Source organism: Grammomys surdaster, unplaced genomic scaffold (genome assembly GCF_004785775.1).
Source record: "Grammomys surdaster isolate TR1022 unplaced genomic scaffold, NIH_TR_1.0 231, whole genome shotgun sequence".
Taxonomy (NCBI): Eukaryota; Metazoa; Chordata; class Mammalia; order Rodentia; family Muridae; genus Grammomys; species Grammomys surdaster.
This window is the reverse complement of record NW_021604676.1, coordinates 508,560-525,135: the sequence shown is the minus strand read 5'-3', so window position 1 is coordinate 525,135 and position 16,576 is coordinate 508,560. Positions and strand designations below refer to the sequence as shown.

The 16,576-nt window shown below is 38.4% G+C and overlaps 1 protein-coding gene across 2 annotated transcripts in view; it reads left to right on the top strand.

The window, feature by feature from the left end:
- Unc13c (unc-13 homolog C) overlaps positions 1–16,576 on the top strand; it is a 445,304-nt gene that overhangs the window by 382,807 nt on the left and 45,921 nt on the right. For both annotated transcript variants that reach the window (XM_028773588.1, XM_028773589.1), the window contains 4 exons: positions 1,429–1,517; positions 6,795–6,944; positions 12,903–13,026; positions 16,114–16,170. In XM_028773588.1, coding sequence (XP_028629421.1) covers positions 1,429–1,517; positions 6,795–6,944; positions 12,903–13,026; positions 16,114–16,170 — 420 coding nt within the window. The remainder of the gene's footprint in view (positions 1–1,428; positions 1,518–6,794; positions 6,945–12,902; positions 13,027–16,113; positions 16,171–16,576) is intronic.

The window sequence follows — 16,576 nt, the reverse complement described above, 5'->3', positions numbered from 1 at the left end:
CACACACACACACACACTATTATTGCTAACTGTTTCTACTCTTTAAAAGCACCCTTGGAGTATTGCAGGTTATCTTGTTCCGGGGAGTTTCTTGTATACTTCAGGGACACTTCTTTGAATAAGATCCTATGAGCGTCTATTACCAGCAGAGCTCACATTTATTTCATATACTTCCTAGGTCTTTGGCTTATATGTCATGAATTTATTTGTTTCACTTCAAGAAGTTGGCTCTATCCCAACCTCTTTTTATTAGAGGACCAATGTGTCAAAGAACTACACACACTAATGAGAGGAAACTTAATATCTGAAGGCTCAAAGGAAGGAAGATTGACATTTTGATTTCAGAGATTGTGACACATTATCCTTTACATGAATTTATCTCTACCTGATGGTATATATATGTCAGAAGGTCTTTTTTATTTATAATTCAACTATACTTTTAATTTGTAAAAATACAACCAATGGGATAAATTTCTCAAGATGGTAAATTCCATGTTGACCTTTTACTGTCATTAGAAAAAATGAATTCTTAAAAAAAATAAGTAAAGTGCACATCTTTGAACCTTACCCTGAGTTATAGAGATTACCCAGAGAGAAAAGTCAGACCAGTGTTCTCCAAAGAAACCCAAGAGCTTAGGGGGTCTACATGTCCTACTACTTAAAATTCTACAGTTGGAAAACCTACTTAAACACCTCCCAGTCACAACATGGCCTTGGCATCTATCATCCTGAAGTCTAAAGTGCAAAATGCTCCAAACTTGAAGGTGTCTTTAGTGTTCTGTCGGTTCTCAAAAAGTTTTACACTTTGAACTGTCTCAGATTTCAGGGTTTAAATACCAATTGTGAAGTGAGCAAACTCTAGGCAAAACTTCAAAATCAGAAAGACTCTGAAATCTGAAAGATTTCTGGTCCCTGACATTTTAGATTTGAGATATTCAGCCTGTTCTCAAAAGCTGATTTTTTTTATTGAATAATATTTTAACATATTTATTTATAGTTCTATTAAACACTGAAATATATTTTGAATCAAAGCATATTTTGAATTAGTGTATATAATTGTATAGTGTATATAATTAGTGTATATAATTGTGTAGTGTATATAATTAGTGTATTCGGTTTTGCAAATCATGCTCTGGAGTAATCTTGTCATGCTTTTCATCCCATCACTGAAAACAAGAAAAGCTTCGCCCTCTCCCTCCTCCCTCACTCAGCATGTTATATGAATTGATCAACATTCTCTCCTATGGGAATCCTTAATGGTTTCTTGTTTCATAAACCTTTGCATTTAAAAAAAAAAAAGGAGAGAAAAATGTTTGTCTTTATTGTTGTTTAGAGTTGCCGTATTGCAAGTCCAATGCTTCTTAGAAAAGTAGACAGGAGCTTCTGTCTTAAAACTCCCAAGTGATGTTGTTTATGGTCTCTCTGCAGCTAGACCCTGAAGCTAGCACTATTCTGAAAGAACTTCAAAGCAAACTCAACGGGGTTCTGGATGCCCTCAGCATCACTTATGGAGAAAGGTGAGCAGCCTAATTAGCTGTCTGACTAATGTATCAGGTCTCATTTGTAATGATCACTCACTTCGCTTCAAGCTCTGGTCTAAGCATCATCTCCTCTGAAAAGCCTTTCGTGACTCCAGGATCCAAGAGTGATGCCTTGCAGATGTCTGTACATCCTTTGCTTTGGTGGTACTCGCAACACCTGTCTCTAGGCTTTCATGTTTACCTCTCTCAATTTTCTCTAAAGGCAGAAATCTTAGCTCATAACCACTTGCAATGCAAGTGTGGACTAGAGAGCAGAAAGTTCTGGAGAGAATAGAGAGAGGGAGGAAGAAGCAAAACTTACATAAGAAGCATTTGGTAGAGCCTTGCATGCAGTTGTGCTTGCGTTTCCGAAGGGTGATACCCAGCTCTGTACCAGATTACATCAGCACAACTTAGAGTTCATGACCCCAACTACCTCACGAGCAAGGGTTTAGAGACTATGGGCATCTATATTTTTAAGTCAACTTGCCTCATCTCTGATATGTTTCTAAAGAACAAAAAGTGATCTGATATGAACTTTATTCCGCCCCAGTATGAAAGAGCAATCATTTTACTACCAATTATTAAAACAGGTGTAAATTAAATATGTCTTTGAAGAGGTTCATTAATTTAATATAAAATTTGTTTAAAAATTACTTCTATATATGTTTGCTTATCAATTTAAATTACGTGCTCGGTTTCCCAGTGTGGCTAAAAAATTATCTTTATGACAAAAGCTACCTGATGAACACCACTCACCTTCTATTTGGTTCTAGATAAATGATTTGGAAACATTTCATGATAACTAAGGCCATACTTAATGAGAAAGACCACAGGAAGTATTGTGTTTTCTCAGATAGCAGAATGAAGCACCCCAGAACTTAGCGTCCTCTTGATTGTCAGAGGTGGGATCTCAGTTCCTCTAAGCTGGGTAGTCTTGCTGGAGCCTAACTTCACAGGTCAGACACAGAGCACCCTGTATGGAGTTTAAGACACTTGTCCTCCCTTTGCTCTGCATTGAGCTTAGTATCTTGCCTCTGTGCTGGGTTGCTTCTGACCTTCATGAGCCTCCTAGCTCAGCCTGACTGCTAATTAGCAAGATAGAGGCTCTCTCTACCTTGGGTTTGAATGGAGGAAATTGTTTCAGAGATGTGGAGTTTGATTGCCCTAGCATGAGGTGACAGTGATGGGGCTTTCATTCAGTCCTGTTGGGCTGGCCTCCATTCTAGTTGTGAATTAATGAGTTAAGCAAAGAAAATTGTTAAAGAACAAAAGGGGGGGAAAGGTTGCCTTCAGTTACAAAAGGAAGTAAGAAATTATTTAGTGATTTTAGGGGAAGGAAAAGAGTCTAATAAAGTGAGACCTGCTCATAACTTTATGGGAAGTAAGATAGTTAAACAGAGCAGAAACTATTTCTGTAAACTGTCTAAATCTTCTTGATGAGAAAATTTTGAACTTGTGTTTTGTTTAAGAAAGAGAAATACTGAATATATTAGCAAGATTTATCATCCCAATGATGCTACAAAGATTAAATTATATATGCAGATTTAGAAAAATTTAGACAGACTTTGGTTGTGAAGGAAAGATTGGTGCTATCAGGGCTGTAGAAGTACTTTATTCTTACAGGATTAAGTATGAGTATGGTTTGACCAGAGTTTAAAAAGAAAAATCCCAGGGAAGGCAAGCTGTAAATCCCAGCAGCTGCATAGAGGAGGAGGAAGAGGGAGAGGAGGGAAAAGAACAGAAATCAGCCATGTAGTAGAAAGGATGGCTTTAGGAAAAGCACGAGAAAGCCAGAAACATCTGAGCAGAGACAGAACAAAGGAAGACAAAGGCTGTGCTTTTCTGTGTAATTCAGTAAATAGGTAAACTCATGAGCCTGAAGCAGCACTGCTGCAACCCAGCAAGTGACTGTACTGGGAAAATGTTGGGAAGGAAACTAAACAGCCAATTACTCTGCCTGTCTCCTTGGCATGATTTAAAATGATCCCACCTTCCTCAGGGCTGGTCTCACCTTCCTAGGAGTTGGTGTCACCTTCCTTGAAAAGTAGTCCTTTACACTAAGTCTTTGCAATGTTAGATCTCCAACTAGGCTGGAGATTTTTCCTTTTGGCCAAAATGAAATATTTTTCACTTAGTGGGTCGTCATTGCTGCTGGATTAGGTGTAAATAATTCAAGGCTGTCTCCTACGAACTCTCGGGGGATGGGGGGATTGTTTGGTTCCTTGTGTGCCCAAGACGGATTCTGTCATTCGTTCTGGGCTTAGTGGAGCTTGTCAATAATGTCTTTTTTCAAAAAAAAAAAAAAGAATAGAAGAAAAGACTGACACAAATACAGAATATCATATATTTTATCCTACACACCAAAAACTCATAGATACCCAGTACCCAATCTTACATTATTTTTAAAATATTGCAATGAATTGAGTTCAGCTAAGGTCATTTGTGTTCTTGAAATAAACAAGCCACCCATCATGCTTGCCTTGTTAGAAGAATAATTATTTTACGCCGTTGCTATGATACATCACACACAGGTGGGTGTAAAGTCCATGGCAAGCAGCATGATCATGTTGCAAAGTCAATCTGGAGAACTACATGAGCCTGCTCCCCTTGGGAGCTGAGGCTGAAGCCTTACAAATAAGAGCAGAACTCATTCCAAAAGCATCTCATGTCATTAAAAAGTTTAGACCGTTCTCAGTACCCTAGGTTGTCAGGTTGGCTTTTCAATAATGCCAGGAAGAAGGCAAACTGGTCTGAGGCCATTCATAGGCTACTGACATGCTTCCAGATCACCTGCCTCCTCCAGACCAAGTGAGTTCATGTCAATGATGAATAAAGATGGTCTAAAAGGTTCAAATCTTGTGCCCCTTAAAATTTTGCTTGGACACACATTGTTCTCTTACTTTGGTTCAGTCCATTTCTTTACTGGAAACATTAGTGCCCGAAGCTGGCTGGTTTAGATGTAAATAATCCAAGGCTATCCCCTAGGAAATCTCAGTGGGTATGGGTTGGGGGTGTTGTTTGGTTCCTTGGGTGTCCAAGAAGGCTTCTGTCATTAGTTACTGGTTCTATGTTTAGTCTAGCTTGTCAATAATGTCTTTTTCAAATAAAAATGTATAGAAAAGGAGAAGACCTGGTAAGTGAATTCACTAGGAATGAGACAGAAGGGTTTTCAGGTGAATTGTGGTTTAGTTTATTCTAGGGTCATGCAAAATCAGAATGCCTTTGTCCTTCTATACCATGAGCTCTTCCTTCAGATGCCCCACCTCACATCCCTGCTACTGACTGAGTTCACAGTCTAAATCTGCTCAGGAGCCTGCTTCTTACACATTGGAAACAGATTCAGTGTGCTTTGCTCAGTCCATCCCTTACCTCAGTGTATGGGCTTGACAATCAGGGCAAGAAAAGGAAATTACTTTAGAGGTAGTTACAACCAGAAGAATCATTAATGCCACTGTGGTTAATCAATCATGTAAGCATTTCCAATATTGCTTATATTCTATCACAATCTCAAATATCTGTGACTATTTCCATATTAAATATAATTATATATATATTTGCTGCAAATACACACACACACACACACACACACACACACACACTGCAAAGATCCATGCCTGCCCTATTTCGTCCACCTTTCCTTGTAGACAGCAAAGGCCAACAACAGCTCTAGCCACATCAAAGCTAATTGATGAGAGTTTAGAAATGATTACGATGAGAGACTAGAAGAGGTTATTCCAATATAATATAAACAGGTACTAAAGGAGCCACACCCATAGATATCATGAGCCAAATCAGATGTCAGTTATGGAGTTGCATCATAAGTAGTAAAATAAAAATGTCCAAAGAGAAGCCCAGAGACAAAGACAGATACTAACATAATGGTGGATATAGACCTTGACCTTGAGAGATTTAGAGTTACAAATCAAGGGTTTATAAACCCACTATTAGAAGGCCAGGAAAAGAAAAGATACCCAAACTGCCTAATTTTAAATCTATTGAATGCTTTCTAGCTCTGAGGAAAAACAAAAACTTTTAAAAAATGAAATATTTCACAGCAGACTAACTAAAATATTTTCCATGTAGTAAATGCTAAAGTAGGTGAAAGGTCTCATGTTTTGTGAGGACAACGAGTGCTCATTTTGTTCATTTGTGTGTTCTGAACACATGCTTGGAACATAGTATGAATTTATTAAATATTTGTAAATGTGTGCACATGGAAAAAAGCACATATATATTCCATATAACACAGACAACAAGCAATATACAGTGAAGCTTCAAATCTGTGTACAAAATCCAAGGAATTGATGTGTTTGTAACCTCTCTAATAACATGACCTGTGTTATTGCTGTGTAGGGGGAGAAGACAAGACTGGCTTGATATCAGTGCTGAGGTCAAGCTCAACCACCGCCTTATTACCACTCAGAAATTCAATCATCTCCCATGCATTCTTTCTCCTAAGTGGTTTTTCTTCACCTAGGTGCACTTATGATCTAATTATCCCCATTGTTTTAAGCATCTTAGTAATGAATGTCAAGAATCCACTATTTTAAACTCCCCTTTGCCAATCTCAGGTGGAGACCACAAGCATCAGTGCTAAAGATGCAGAGAGTGAATAGAAACAGTACGAAGGTGACTCTTCGAGGCTATGTAAATCCTTAGAGATGAGACAAGAGGCAAAGCAAGTGGAAAGAGATGTTCCAGGGATGCATTCAACCAACCTTCACTTCTTAATAGCTTTATTATGATGTCATTGACATGTAAAACCTATATAAATTCAAGGCACACTACTTGATAATCCCAGATATGTATCATTATGAAGCCATCACCACTTTCTACCTTTGTCATATATATGTCAGTTCTTCACTACTTCAGGGTAGTAATGGTCAGTCAATTGGAAAAGAGTTGCTGGAAAGAGTGAAGAAAGCAAAGAGTATGTGGAGTTACAGAAAATGGGGAAGAACTTGGGTTCCCATGTCCATAGTCACTCTAGAGCAGTCATTTCTTCAAATGAACTCAGGCACAGCAGCTGTCACCACCACAGATGGAAGCTGAATGAACAGCCATCACTGTTGCATTGGCTCACCTGTTGACCTTCCCAGTTGTCTGTTTTGCATACAGGGAGAGGTTCAGAGTATGTGTCATCTCAACTAAGCCCTCAAACAAGCGGGGAAGGAAAACAATTCCATTTGAAATGGTTCAGTCTACAGGAAGTAGAATCTAGACCAGGCAACCTATCAGCTTCTCCTCCAGAGTTAATGTTCTCTATTTCAGTTTCCAACTTGTAATTGAAGAGTGTATAAAGCAGATGGGTGCTGAGCTAAATCAAATGCGAGCAAATGGGAACAGCACAGCGAATAAGAACAGTGCAGCGATGGATGCGGAGGTTGTGCTGAGGCCGCTCATGGACTTCTTGGATAAGACGTGAGTTGCCTGCCCACCTTAACCTTTCCAAGTGCCCAGGAGTCCTAATAATGACTGATAATTCTTTTGGGGGGATTTTTGTTTTTTTCTGCACAAGGTGACTTGAAAAGAATGTCTGGGGAGATTGCACAATAAATAAAATTTGTCAGACAAGCATGAGGACCAGGTTTTGATCTCCAGCATCCATGTAAAACAGCCAAAACAGGTGGCTTGAGGGTTCAGAGGGTATACTGCTTTTGCTGAGGACCAGAGTTTGGTTCTCAGCACCGACAGTGGGAAATTCACAACTGTCTGTAACTCTAGCTCTGGAATCCTCTTCTGGTTTCTGTAAGAACATGTACTCACATGCACCTACTTATATAAAAGCAAATGCAGAAACATGTAATTAAAAATAAATCTTTTTTTTTAAGACAGCAGCAGCTGGGCATAATGGTACATACTTTTGAACTAAGTGCTGAAGATACAGGGACAAGTGGATGCCGGGGTTTCACCTGCCAGTCATCCTAGCATAATTACACACACACACACACACACACACACACACACACACAAGGATATGTGCTTACAAAACAGAACAGCACACTTTCAATAGTGTTTGTATAAGGAAGAAGAATGAGAGGAAACTAGTGTTGGTGGCTGGCAGGGAGCTGCTGTTTCAAAGCACAGAATCGTTTCAAACTCCCTGCTCCTCAGATAGCACATTGTTTTCCATTCTTTGGGCCTAAAGGCCAAATTGAATCCAGAATATCTGATTTCTCTTCAGAAACCCACAGGAGGACAAAATAGCACATGTGTGAATACAATGAGTTCAGCAAAGTCTGACGTAATTGGTGCCCACCTGTGTCCAATCCAGCTCTAATCACTGGAGAGAATCAGAGAAAGCCCAAGTCCCTGGTGCCTTTGAGATTACAGTCTGTCCAGGGGCTGGGTTGGCATGGAGTGTTTACAACAACAGCAGCAACAACTACAACAACAAAAAGCTCTGCTCAATCTGTTGGTTGGTTGGTGTGTGTTTTGTTTCCTTCCTGTCTCTATGCTCAAAGGTTCTGATTTAGTGAATTGGCCATAGACTTAAGGCAACAATATTTTCAAATACATTCCCAGTCCTGCATCATTTACTTTAACAAATAGCTACACGATTTAATAAATAGGGATACCAGTTGAACATCCCTAAATCAAAGTTCTCGAATCTGAAATATTCTAGAATCTGAGCCACAGTCTTGAGGTTTCCAGGTTGGGGAGGTAGTTCTCTGGCACGGGCTTTTCTAGCAGATGCTAGGCCCTGGGTTTGTGCAAATGAATTATTCTTAATAGAAATGTAAACAGTGAATTAATCCTGCAGCTATATTTCTTTACCTTATGTAAATCCACAGAGAAACCAAGATTCATTTAAAACTGCACCTCAATAACTGAACAATTAAATGATCTATCTTTACTTTCTATGCTAATCTGAATGCCCCCCAGCCCCATCCCATGACACTTGCATATTACTATTGATCTGGCTCTCTGGGCGTCAGTGTGCTTCCATGATCTCTCTCCAGACCCCTTCCTTATGGTTTCATCCTCCTCATTCATTTGCATATCGCTCCCTTTCTCCCCTATCTCCATTCTCTGGTTGGCAGAATCCCACCCTATTCTCTATTCTGCTCAGCCATTGGATGATCAGCATTTATTGACAAGGTAGAGAATAAATGGTTAGAGCTGTTTACATGAATTTGAGAGAGGAGATTTTTGGTACAAGCATTATAATGCCCTGCCCAGATTGAAACAAGATTGAGACACAGTGTACAAAAACATTATGCCTACAGGTTTATGCCCCAGCACTGGGAGGGGGGTGGAATGAGGATTTTGGAGCACTTCAGATTCCAATATTTTTTTGCCTTACCAATAAAAATATTTCAAAACCCCTAAATTCAAAAATCGGAGACAGTTGTGCTTACAAACATTACAGATGAGGTATGAGCTGTACTCAGAATCAGAGCTAGTAGTGGACAAAAAAATCAAATATCTTTGAATACACACGAAAGATCCATGGTAATTTATATGCATATGTTAATTTACATACATTATCTCATGTATTGTTGTTGTGGCAAATTATCAAGGGTATAAGAATTAAAAAGAGAGATTGAATTGAGCAAAATCCCTCAGGAAGAGCCTCGTCAACACACTCACAGGATCTACTTCTTCTCCAATCCCTTTGCCTATAACTGCAAATGTAAGACTGATGTCTGAATGCCTTCATTTCAGTAAGTCTTACTATCCTCTGTGAGTAAAAATGTTGTGGAGGATAGACAGATGGGTGGTGCAGTGTGCAGAAGGTAGGCAGGCAGGAGGATGTATGGAAAAGAAGAAAACAAAGAAATGGAGCTGATAAAGAAAGGGAGAAAGGGTGTCTCTTCTTATCTTCAGTTTCTCAGTGCAGAATTTTATTACATTATCCACTAATGTCTCGTTAGAATTTATCTTGCTATGCAGCTCTCTATCAAAATATAGAGTTCAGTCTCTACAAACATTAGCATTTGGTTGCTGAATACAGTGGTTATAGAAAATAGGAGTGGATGATCCTGATTCTCTTATTTGTCATGTGTGTGATTTCTTTTCAGAATGCCAATCAATGGTTTGAATCACCATTTTTCACTAAGAAAGCCTCTACTTTACATACTCTGTAACCATAATTACATCTAGGTAATTTTGATAATACCAATTGCTAGCAATGTAATTTTTGGATATATATTACCAATTATAAAATACAAGAATGGAGAAAGTGAGTTTACTCTTATTTTTAATACATTTAGGTAAGTTTACATTCTTTCAAAAATATTTTATGTTTATGAATATTTGATATATGCCGTACGCATGCAAAGCCCATGGAAGCTAGAAATCAGCATCAGATTTCCTGGGACTGAAGTTATAGACAGTTGTTATAGACCTGCTCTGTGGGTGATGGAAATCAAACCTGGGTCCTCTAGAAGAGCCATCAGTTTGCTTAACCGCTGAGCTACCTTTCTGGCCCCTATTTTACATGCTTAATAGTCGACTTGTAATTATATCAGATTATATCATCTATGTGGTGTTCCTTACCATTCTTAGCAAAATGAGATTGCATTTAAAGTTAGAAAAGAGTTACAACCTTTCAAAATATCTGGAAGTTATTTAACAATATTTAAGTCAAAAATAGTTGTATGAGATATAGAAAGTTGAAGACATTCTCTGAGCTCAGTTAGATTGTGTAACTTTAAAGTCATTAGCTAGAGGATGTGTCTGGTAATTTTATGTCAACTTGACACAAACTAAAGTCATCTGAGAGGAGGGAACCTCAATTAAGAAAATTTCTCCAAAAGGTTGGGCTGCAGGCAAGCCTGTAGAGCATTTTCTTAATTAGTGATTGATAGATGGGTCCTGGGTTCTATAAGAAGGCAAGCTTAGAAAACCATGGGCACAAAGACAATAAAAAGCACCCCTCCATGACTTCTGCATCAGCTCCTGCCTCCAAGTTCCTATCCTGTTTGAGTTCCTGTCATGACTTCCTTTAATGAGGAATTGTGACGTGGAAGTGTAAACCAAATAAACCTTTTCCTCCCCACGTTGCTTTGGTCATGGTGTTTCAGCACACAGCAGTAACAGTGACTACAACAGAGGAGATATTTCAAAGTAAAACATTGATTCTACTCTCAAAGGCCTTGATTATTTTGGAAGAGAAAAAAGAAGGCACATAAATACACATAATAAGAGAGTGATGGGCTTGTCAGAGAGTGGGAATTTCATTTAATCTAGGTACTTTAAAGGTGGATAGGATCTAAATGAATACTGATGGGGAACAGACACAGGGGTAGAAAAACTTGACTGGGAAATGAAAAATATGATCACCTATATAATGTTAAATCCCTTTTGCTAATTGTACATGTGGCACTTGAAATCATATACTTAATTAGTTCTTCATCCAGCCAGTCTGGATAGTTCAGACTGCAAAATGTTTTACGATTCTGACTGCATTAAGAAAGCAGTTATTGGATTCCTCCTTGGGTTTCTATTATATAAAGCAAACAATAGTGGCCCAAAAGTCTTCAAGGTCATTTTCAAAAAATCCCTGTAGAAATCACATTATATTAGACTATGCCTCTGCAAATAAAACATTTCTTAACACTTTACCTTCTCCCTGAAGTCCAGGCTCTGCCTGAAATGAGCTGTACACTCTATTTCCAAAAACCTACAAAGAGCTACAAGCAAGCCACTGGCTTTATTTGCTTTTCCTTGGTTCCAGTCTAACCAGGACAAATTAGAATGCCCAGTCTGTGAGACATCCAGACAAAACAGCATCTATTCTTCAACTTAGCTCTTTTCGAGGCTGAAAATTCTAAATCAGTAGCAAAATGGGTTCCAGTTGTGCTCCGAATGTCTCTGAAGCTCTGCCTGTGTGCTGAGATTCTCACTGTCTAGACACCCGTCTCTTATTTGCTGGAGATGTTGCCCTTGACATTAGCCTCCAAACTCACCCAGAGGAGCTTCTTTGCAAGTACATTGGGTTTCTATATAAAATAGAGCTAGGAGAAATACTTCTATAGGGATGTATATCTTAGCAATCTCCCTGTTGGTATCAATTTTGATTTGTTAAATACCATTTATTCTTCACCATCCATGTCATTTAGTGTGGAAAAAAAATGCTCAGCTCTACCTATAATAACATACTACTGGTGTTATTATTTCTGAGCCCAAAAGTACTGTGGAAGTCAGGAGACTACCATAAAATATGCACTACATCAGCCCTCATTATATCGGGGTCAAACTACTGCCACTAAGATTATCATTGAGCCCAGAATAATATTGTAGATATTTGCATTGCTATCTTCATCTTCTCTGGGCCTTCATATATGAGGACATTCATGACGCATAGCACATGATGCTGAAAGATGCACTTGACTTAGAAAAACCAACCTGACTGGATCTCACTCACTAACTTCCCTCTTCAGAGACATCTCTAAATGTCTCTGAGTCCATATTTGATTTTTAAAATGAACATAATTATATGAGAAATACATGCAGAAGAGTCTTGTAAAAACAAGTGTGTATGGCATTAAATGAACACCAGAAAATGTTAATCCTTATCTCAAATGAGGAAAGCTTGAAAGACACAACTCACCTGTCTGTGTTAGCAAACTCTGGATTCTGGACAAACTGAAAGATGTCTGTGTCACATTGTCATATTGGTCCACAGCCCAGGAATGACAGTAATACATCCTGATGAGAATGTGGGGAAAGGGAGCCCTTACTTACTCATTGGTAATGGGAGCACATATTATCCAACCACTATAAATCAGTATAGAAAGTATGTATATGTATGTGTATGTATATGTGTATGTATATAAAGTAGAGTTGCCTGTGATCCAGCCACACCACTTTCACGAACATATCTGAAAGATTCTTAGTCAACATGCCAGAGGGACATGTACATATCCATGTTTTTGTAGCACCATCCATAGCAGCAAAGTTGTACAATCAGCCTAGGTGTCCAGCAACATATGAATGGATGAAAAAATATGGCATACATATGGAAACACACAAAATGGTATTTTATTTACCAGTTAACGGCAAACTTTTTGCTCATAGAAAAATAGATGCAACTATTTTCCTCTGATTTCATTTTCTAACAAATGAACTGGATAATGTACAGATGGCTAAATATATTTATGTATTATATATAGTTATATATTATATATCTTTTTCCATAATTATACATGTATATAATATATATAAATGCATATATATATATATATATATATATATATATATATATATATATAAAATATGTTTCTCCCATAAGTGTAATCTAGTATTTGAACATTGTAAGGAGCCCACCTGTTGAAGGAGTCTAGTGTCAGTGGTGAATGTTGTTATCTGATCAGCCTTGTAACCTGGTACATGAGTGAGACTCGAGTAAATGTACATTTAATCTTGTTTCAGATTAAGTCTTTCAGCAAAAATCTGTGAGAAAACGGTCCTGAAGCGAGTTCTGAAGGAGCTCTGGAAATTAGTTCTTAACAAGATAGAGAAACAGATTGTTCTCCCTCCACTGACAGACCAAACAGTACGTACCTACAGTGTGGCATCCTCACACACATAACATCCTTTCTGATTGTCTTCTATTCAAATGAGTAGTTTTGGTATAGATAAATATAAATTAATCCATTTGGGGAAATTTGTTCTTGGTATAAAAATGTTTAACAATGGTTGATTAGAGAACATTAAATGGATTAAAATCCATTTTTAAAATATGAAAGCAGTTATCTAAGTTCATATTTAATTGTCACTCAAAACTTCATCTCTTACAAAAAAAATTAAGTCAGTGGGTCTGGAGATGTAGCTCGGTTGGCAGGACACTTGTCAAGTATGCACAATGCCCTGGGCTCCATCCTCAGCACCATATAAATTCAGGTACAGTATGGGACACCTGTGATTCTAGTCCTGTGGAGACAGAGACAGGAGTATCAGAAGTCCAGGGTCACCCTTGGCTACATAGAAAATTCAAGAAAGAGATGGGGAAAAGGAAGAGAGGGAGGGAGGAAGAAAGAAAGGAAAGAAGGAAGGGAGGGAAGGAAGGTGGGGCTCAGACCTGTTTCAAAGAGAATCAAATATTGGGGATCCTCCACATAGAAATATGTACCCAGAAGGGAGTCAATGCATGGCAAACTACCCTTTGCTTTAATTTGTAAAGTTATCCAATTACATACATATTTTAAATCTCTATTTAATTTAATAATATATATAATACTTATTATACATAATATTATATATAAATTAATGTTACTATGAATTCACAGAGAACAGGCTGATGTTCAATATGGCCACTATGCTTCTTAAATGTTACCACTTAAGAAAGAAGGTCTGTGCAGTCCAGTCATATTGAGTTCTTTTCACCGTTCCTTTCAACTTTCCTCTGTGGCCTCCCTGCTTGGAGGTTAATAGAGGAGATGGCTTTCTGTGGATTTGAAGGACTTGATTGTATCTCACACACAGAAAAATAAAAGAAGCCAGAAAGATCAGTCAACAGCAGAGCTGCACAATGATCAAGTGGCCACATGGTGCACACTTTTCAGTTCACACATGCTGAAACAAGCAATAAGAAAAAAAACCAACTAACCTAGTATTTGGGATAATTGACTTTTTATGTGACTGAGGGAGCTAAATGGGTGCAAATAATAAATAATTATAAACTACACTAATAGACATATCAATACTGTTATTCATGCATGTTTGGTCCCTATGTATGTCCGATAGCAGTATATGTGTAGAAAATATTTTCTTATACTATAGGGAAAGACGTAAGACAAAGATGTTTTTGTTCACTTAACTCCAAGCCACAAATGTATAATTTCTTCCTCTAGAGCCTACATCTGTGGACAGCCAAATCACATACAAATATTCAAACACAAAGAAATCTTACTCTGCTAAAGCAACTAGTGTATTTGATAATGCTACAATGCAAGTTAGCATTCATGGACTTGATTAGCAGGAGAGTGATAGCAGTGGGCTAGAAATAAATATTTTCCTTGACCAAAAACATGGGCATGGAAGATGCTCTCAATGTGGCTACTGCACAGACCTGTTTCAAAGAGAACCAAATATTGGAGATCCTCCACACAGAAATATGTACCCAGAAGGGAGTCAATGCATGGCATACTACCCTTTGCTTGGAGAAGTACTTGAAGAACTACCTCACAATACAGCTTTAGCCCATAACTGAACTTGGGTGTGTGTTTGTTTTGCATTGCATTTCAATCATGCCCAAGTGTGTTTGGGTAGGGATGTACCTATGTACCCACCAAGGGTATAGTATGGCACCCTTTTAGAGGTCAGAAGACAATTTGTGGGAATCAGTTTTCACCTCCATTATGCAGGTTCATGGAGATCAAACTTGGGTCACCAGGCATGATGACAACTGCCTTTATATGCTTAACCATCTCACTGTCCCAGTTATTTTTAAAGGTTCTTTGGTGAAATTTTGCTTAAGCTTATGTTATATTTTCCATTGTTGCTTTCTGCATTAATTCCAGTGCATTGTTCAGTTTGAAGACTATTGGATTTCGAGAATATACATGTAATGTTACATCAGAAACACCATATGTAACATTCCATTCTCTAGACAAGGTCTTTCCTAGAAAAGTATATGATGATTTCAGGGCTCACTGAGGTCAAACTGATTCTATTGTCCATGGCCAAATAGCATTGAAGCTTTAAATTAATGTCCTAGGCATACTGTATTTGGTACTAGAAATAAGTAGAATAGCAGAAAAATTATAGCAACAGAAGAAAATGAGTAATGGTTCCTGTTTATAATGACTATATACTCTGAGATGGAAGAGAACAGAAAGAGTAATTGAGAATAGCCCACTCCCTCACTGTGACTTTATGCCCAAATGCTAGTGAACTTGACCAAACTTAGTAACTTTCCAGTCACATAGAGTGGCAGACCTGCTCCCTCTGTCTCATTTTAGAGTGTTCTGCATGACTTACCTAGTAATTTCCAGTGGTGGTTATTGTGATGGTGGTTGTGGTTAGTTTGCTTGCTTGCTTGCTTGCTTGCTTGCTTGCTTGCTTGCTTGCTGGTTTGCTGCTGCTTGCTTGCTGGCTTGCTTGCTGGCTTGCATGTTGGCTTGCTTACTTGCTTACTTGCTTATTTGCTTGCTTGCTTGCTTGCTTGCTTGCTTGCTTGCTTTTGTCTAGGATCCTGGTGTTCTAGGGGAATCTCCTACTCCAAAAGGAGTTGGGGAAGTCTCTGATAGATGTCACAACATTTCAGAAAGAACATCCTTACCTTCTTCAAGCTTATGTCTTAAAATTTTGCACACATTTATTTTGAGGAGTAGAACAAAGGGTGTGCCTCTCAAGAAACTAATGTTTGGCCCATATGATTCATTAAACTGATTACCCACAGTGCATCTGCTTCTACAACCCAGACTTAGCACTCCCAGAAGTGGGACAGTGATGCTGACTAACATGCCACCAGCCTTGCTGATAATTACTGTCCCATCTTTAGAATAGGTCCATTATGCACTTCTGGCATAAACTCAAATTATCATAATGGAAATAAAGAAGACTCTACTTTGATCTTGAACTCTACTACTGAAGATTTACTGACCCAGCCCTCCTTTTCTTTTTCTCTCTGTGTTTCCAGGGACCTCAGATGATCTTCATTGCCGCTAAAGATCTTGGACAGTTATCCAAACTGAAGGTAAGAAGCTGGAAGAAACTGGTTGGCCTTAAGTGAATGACCTAACTATGGCCCCACAGATGCCTCCCTCCTGCTAGGAACAGCACGTTGACGCCAGGATGAAAATATGCCCTTTTATGGCTGTACATTGGCTTTAAGAGTTTCTAACTTTGAGGGCTGGAGAGATGGCTCTGTAGTTAAGAAGAGTAGATACTCTTGCAGAGGACCAGGATTCAATTCCCAGCACCCTTAGGGTGGCTCACAATCATCTGTAATGCCAGTTCCAGGGAATCTGATGCCCTCTTCTGGCCCTTGTATGTACTGCACTCTCTGGTAAACAAATATACATAGAGAGAAATACTCATAAAGTAAAACTAAATAATTTGTTCTCAAAAATTCTGACTTTGGAAGCAAGTAATATGACATA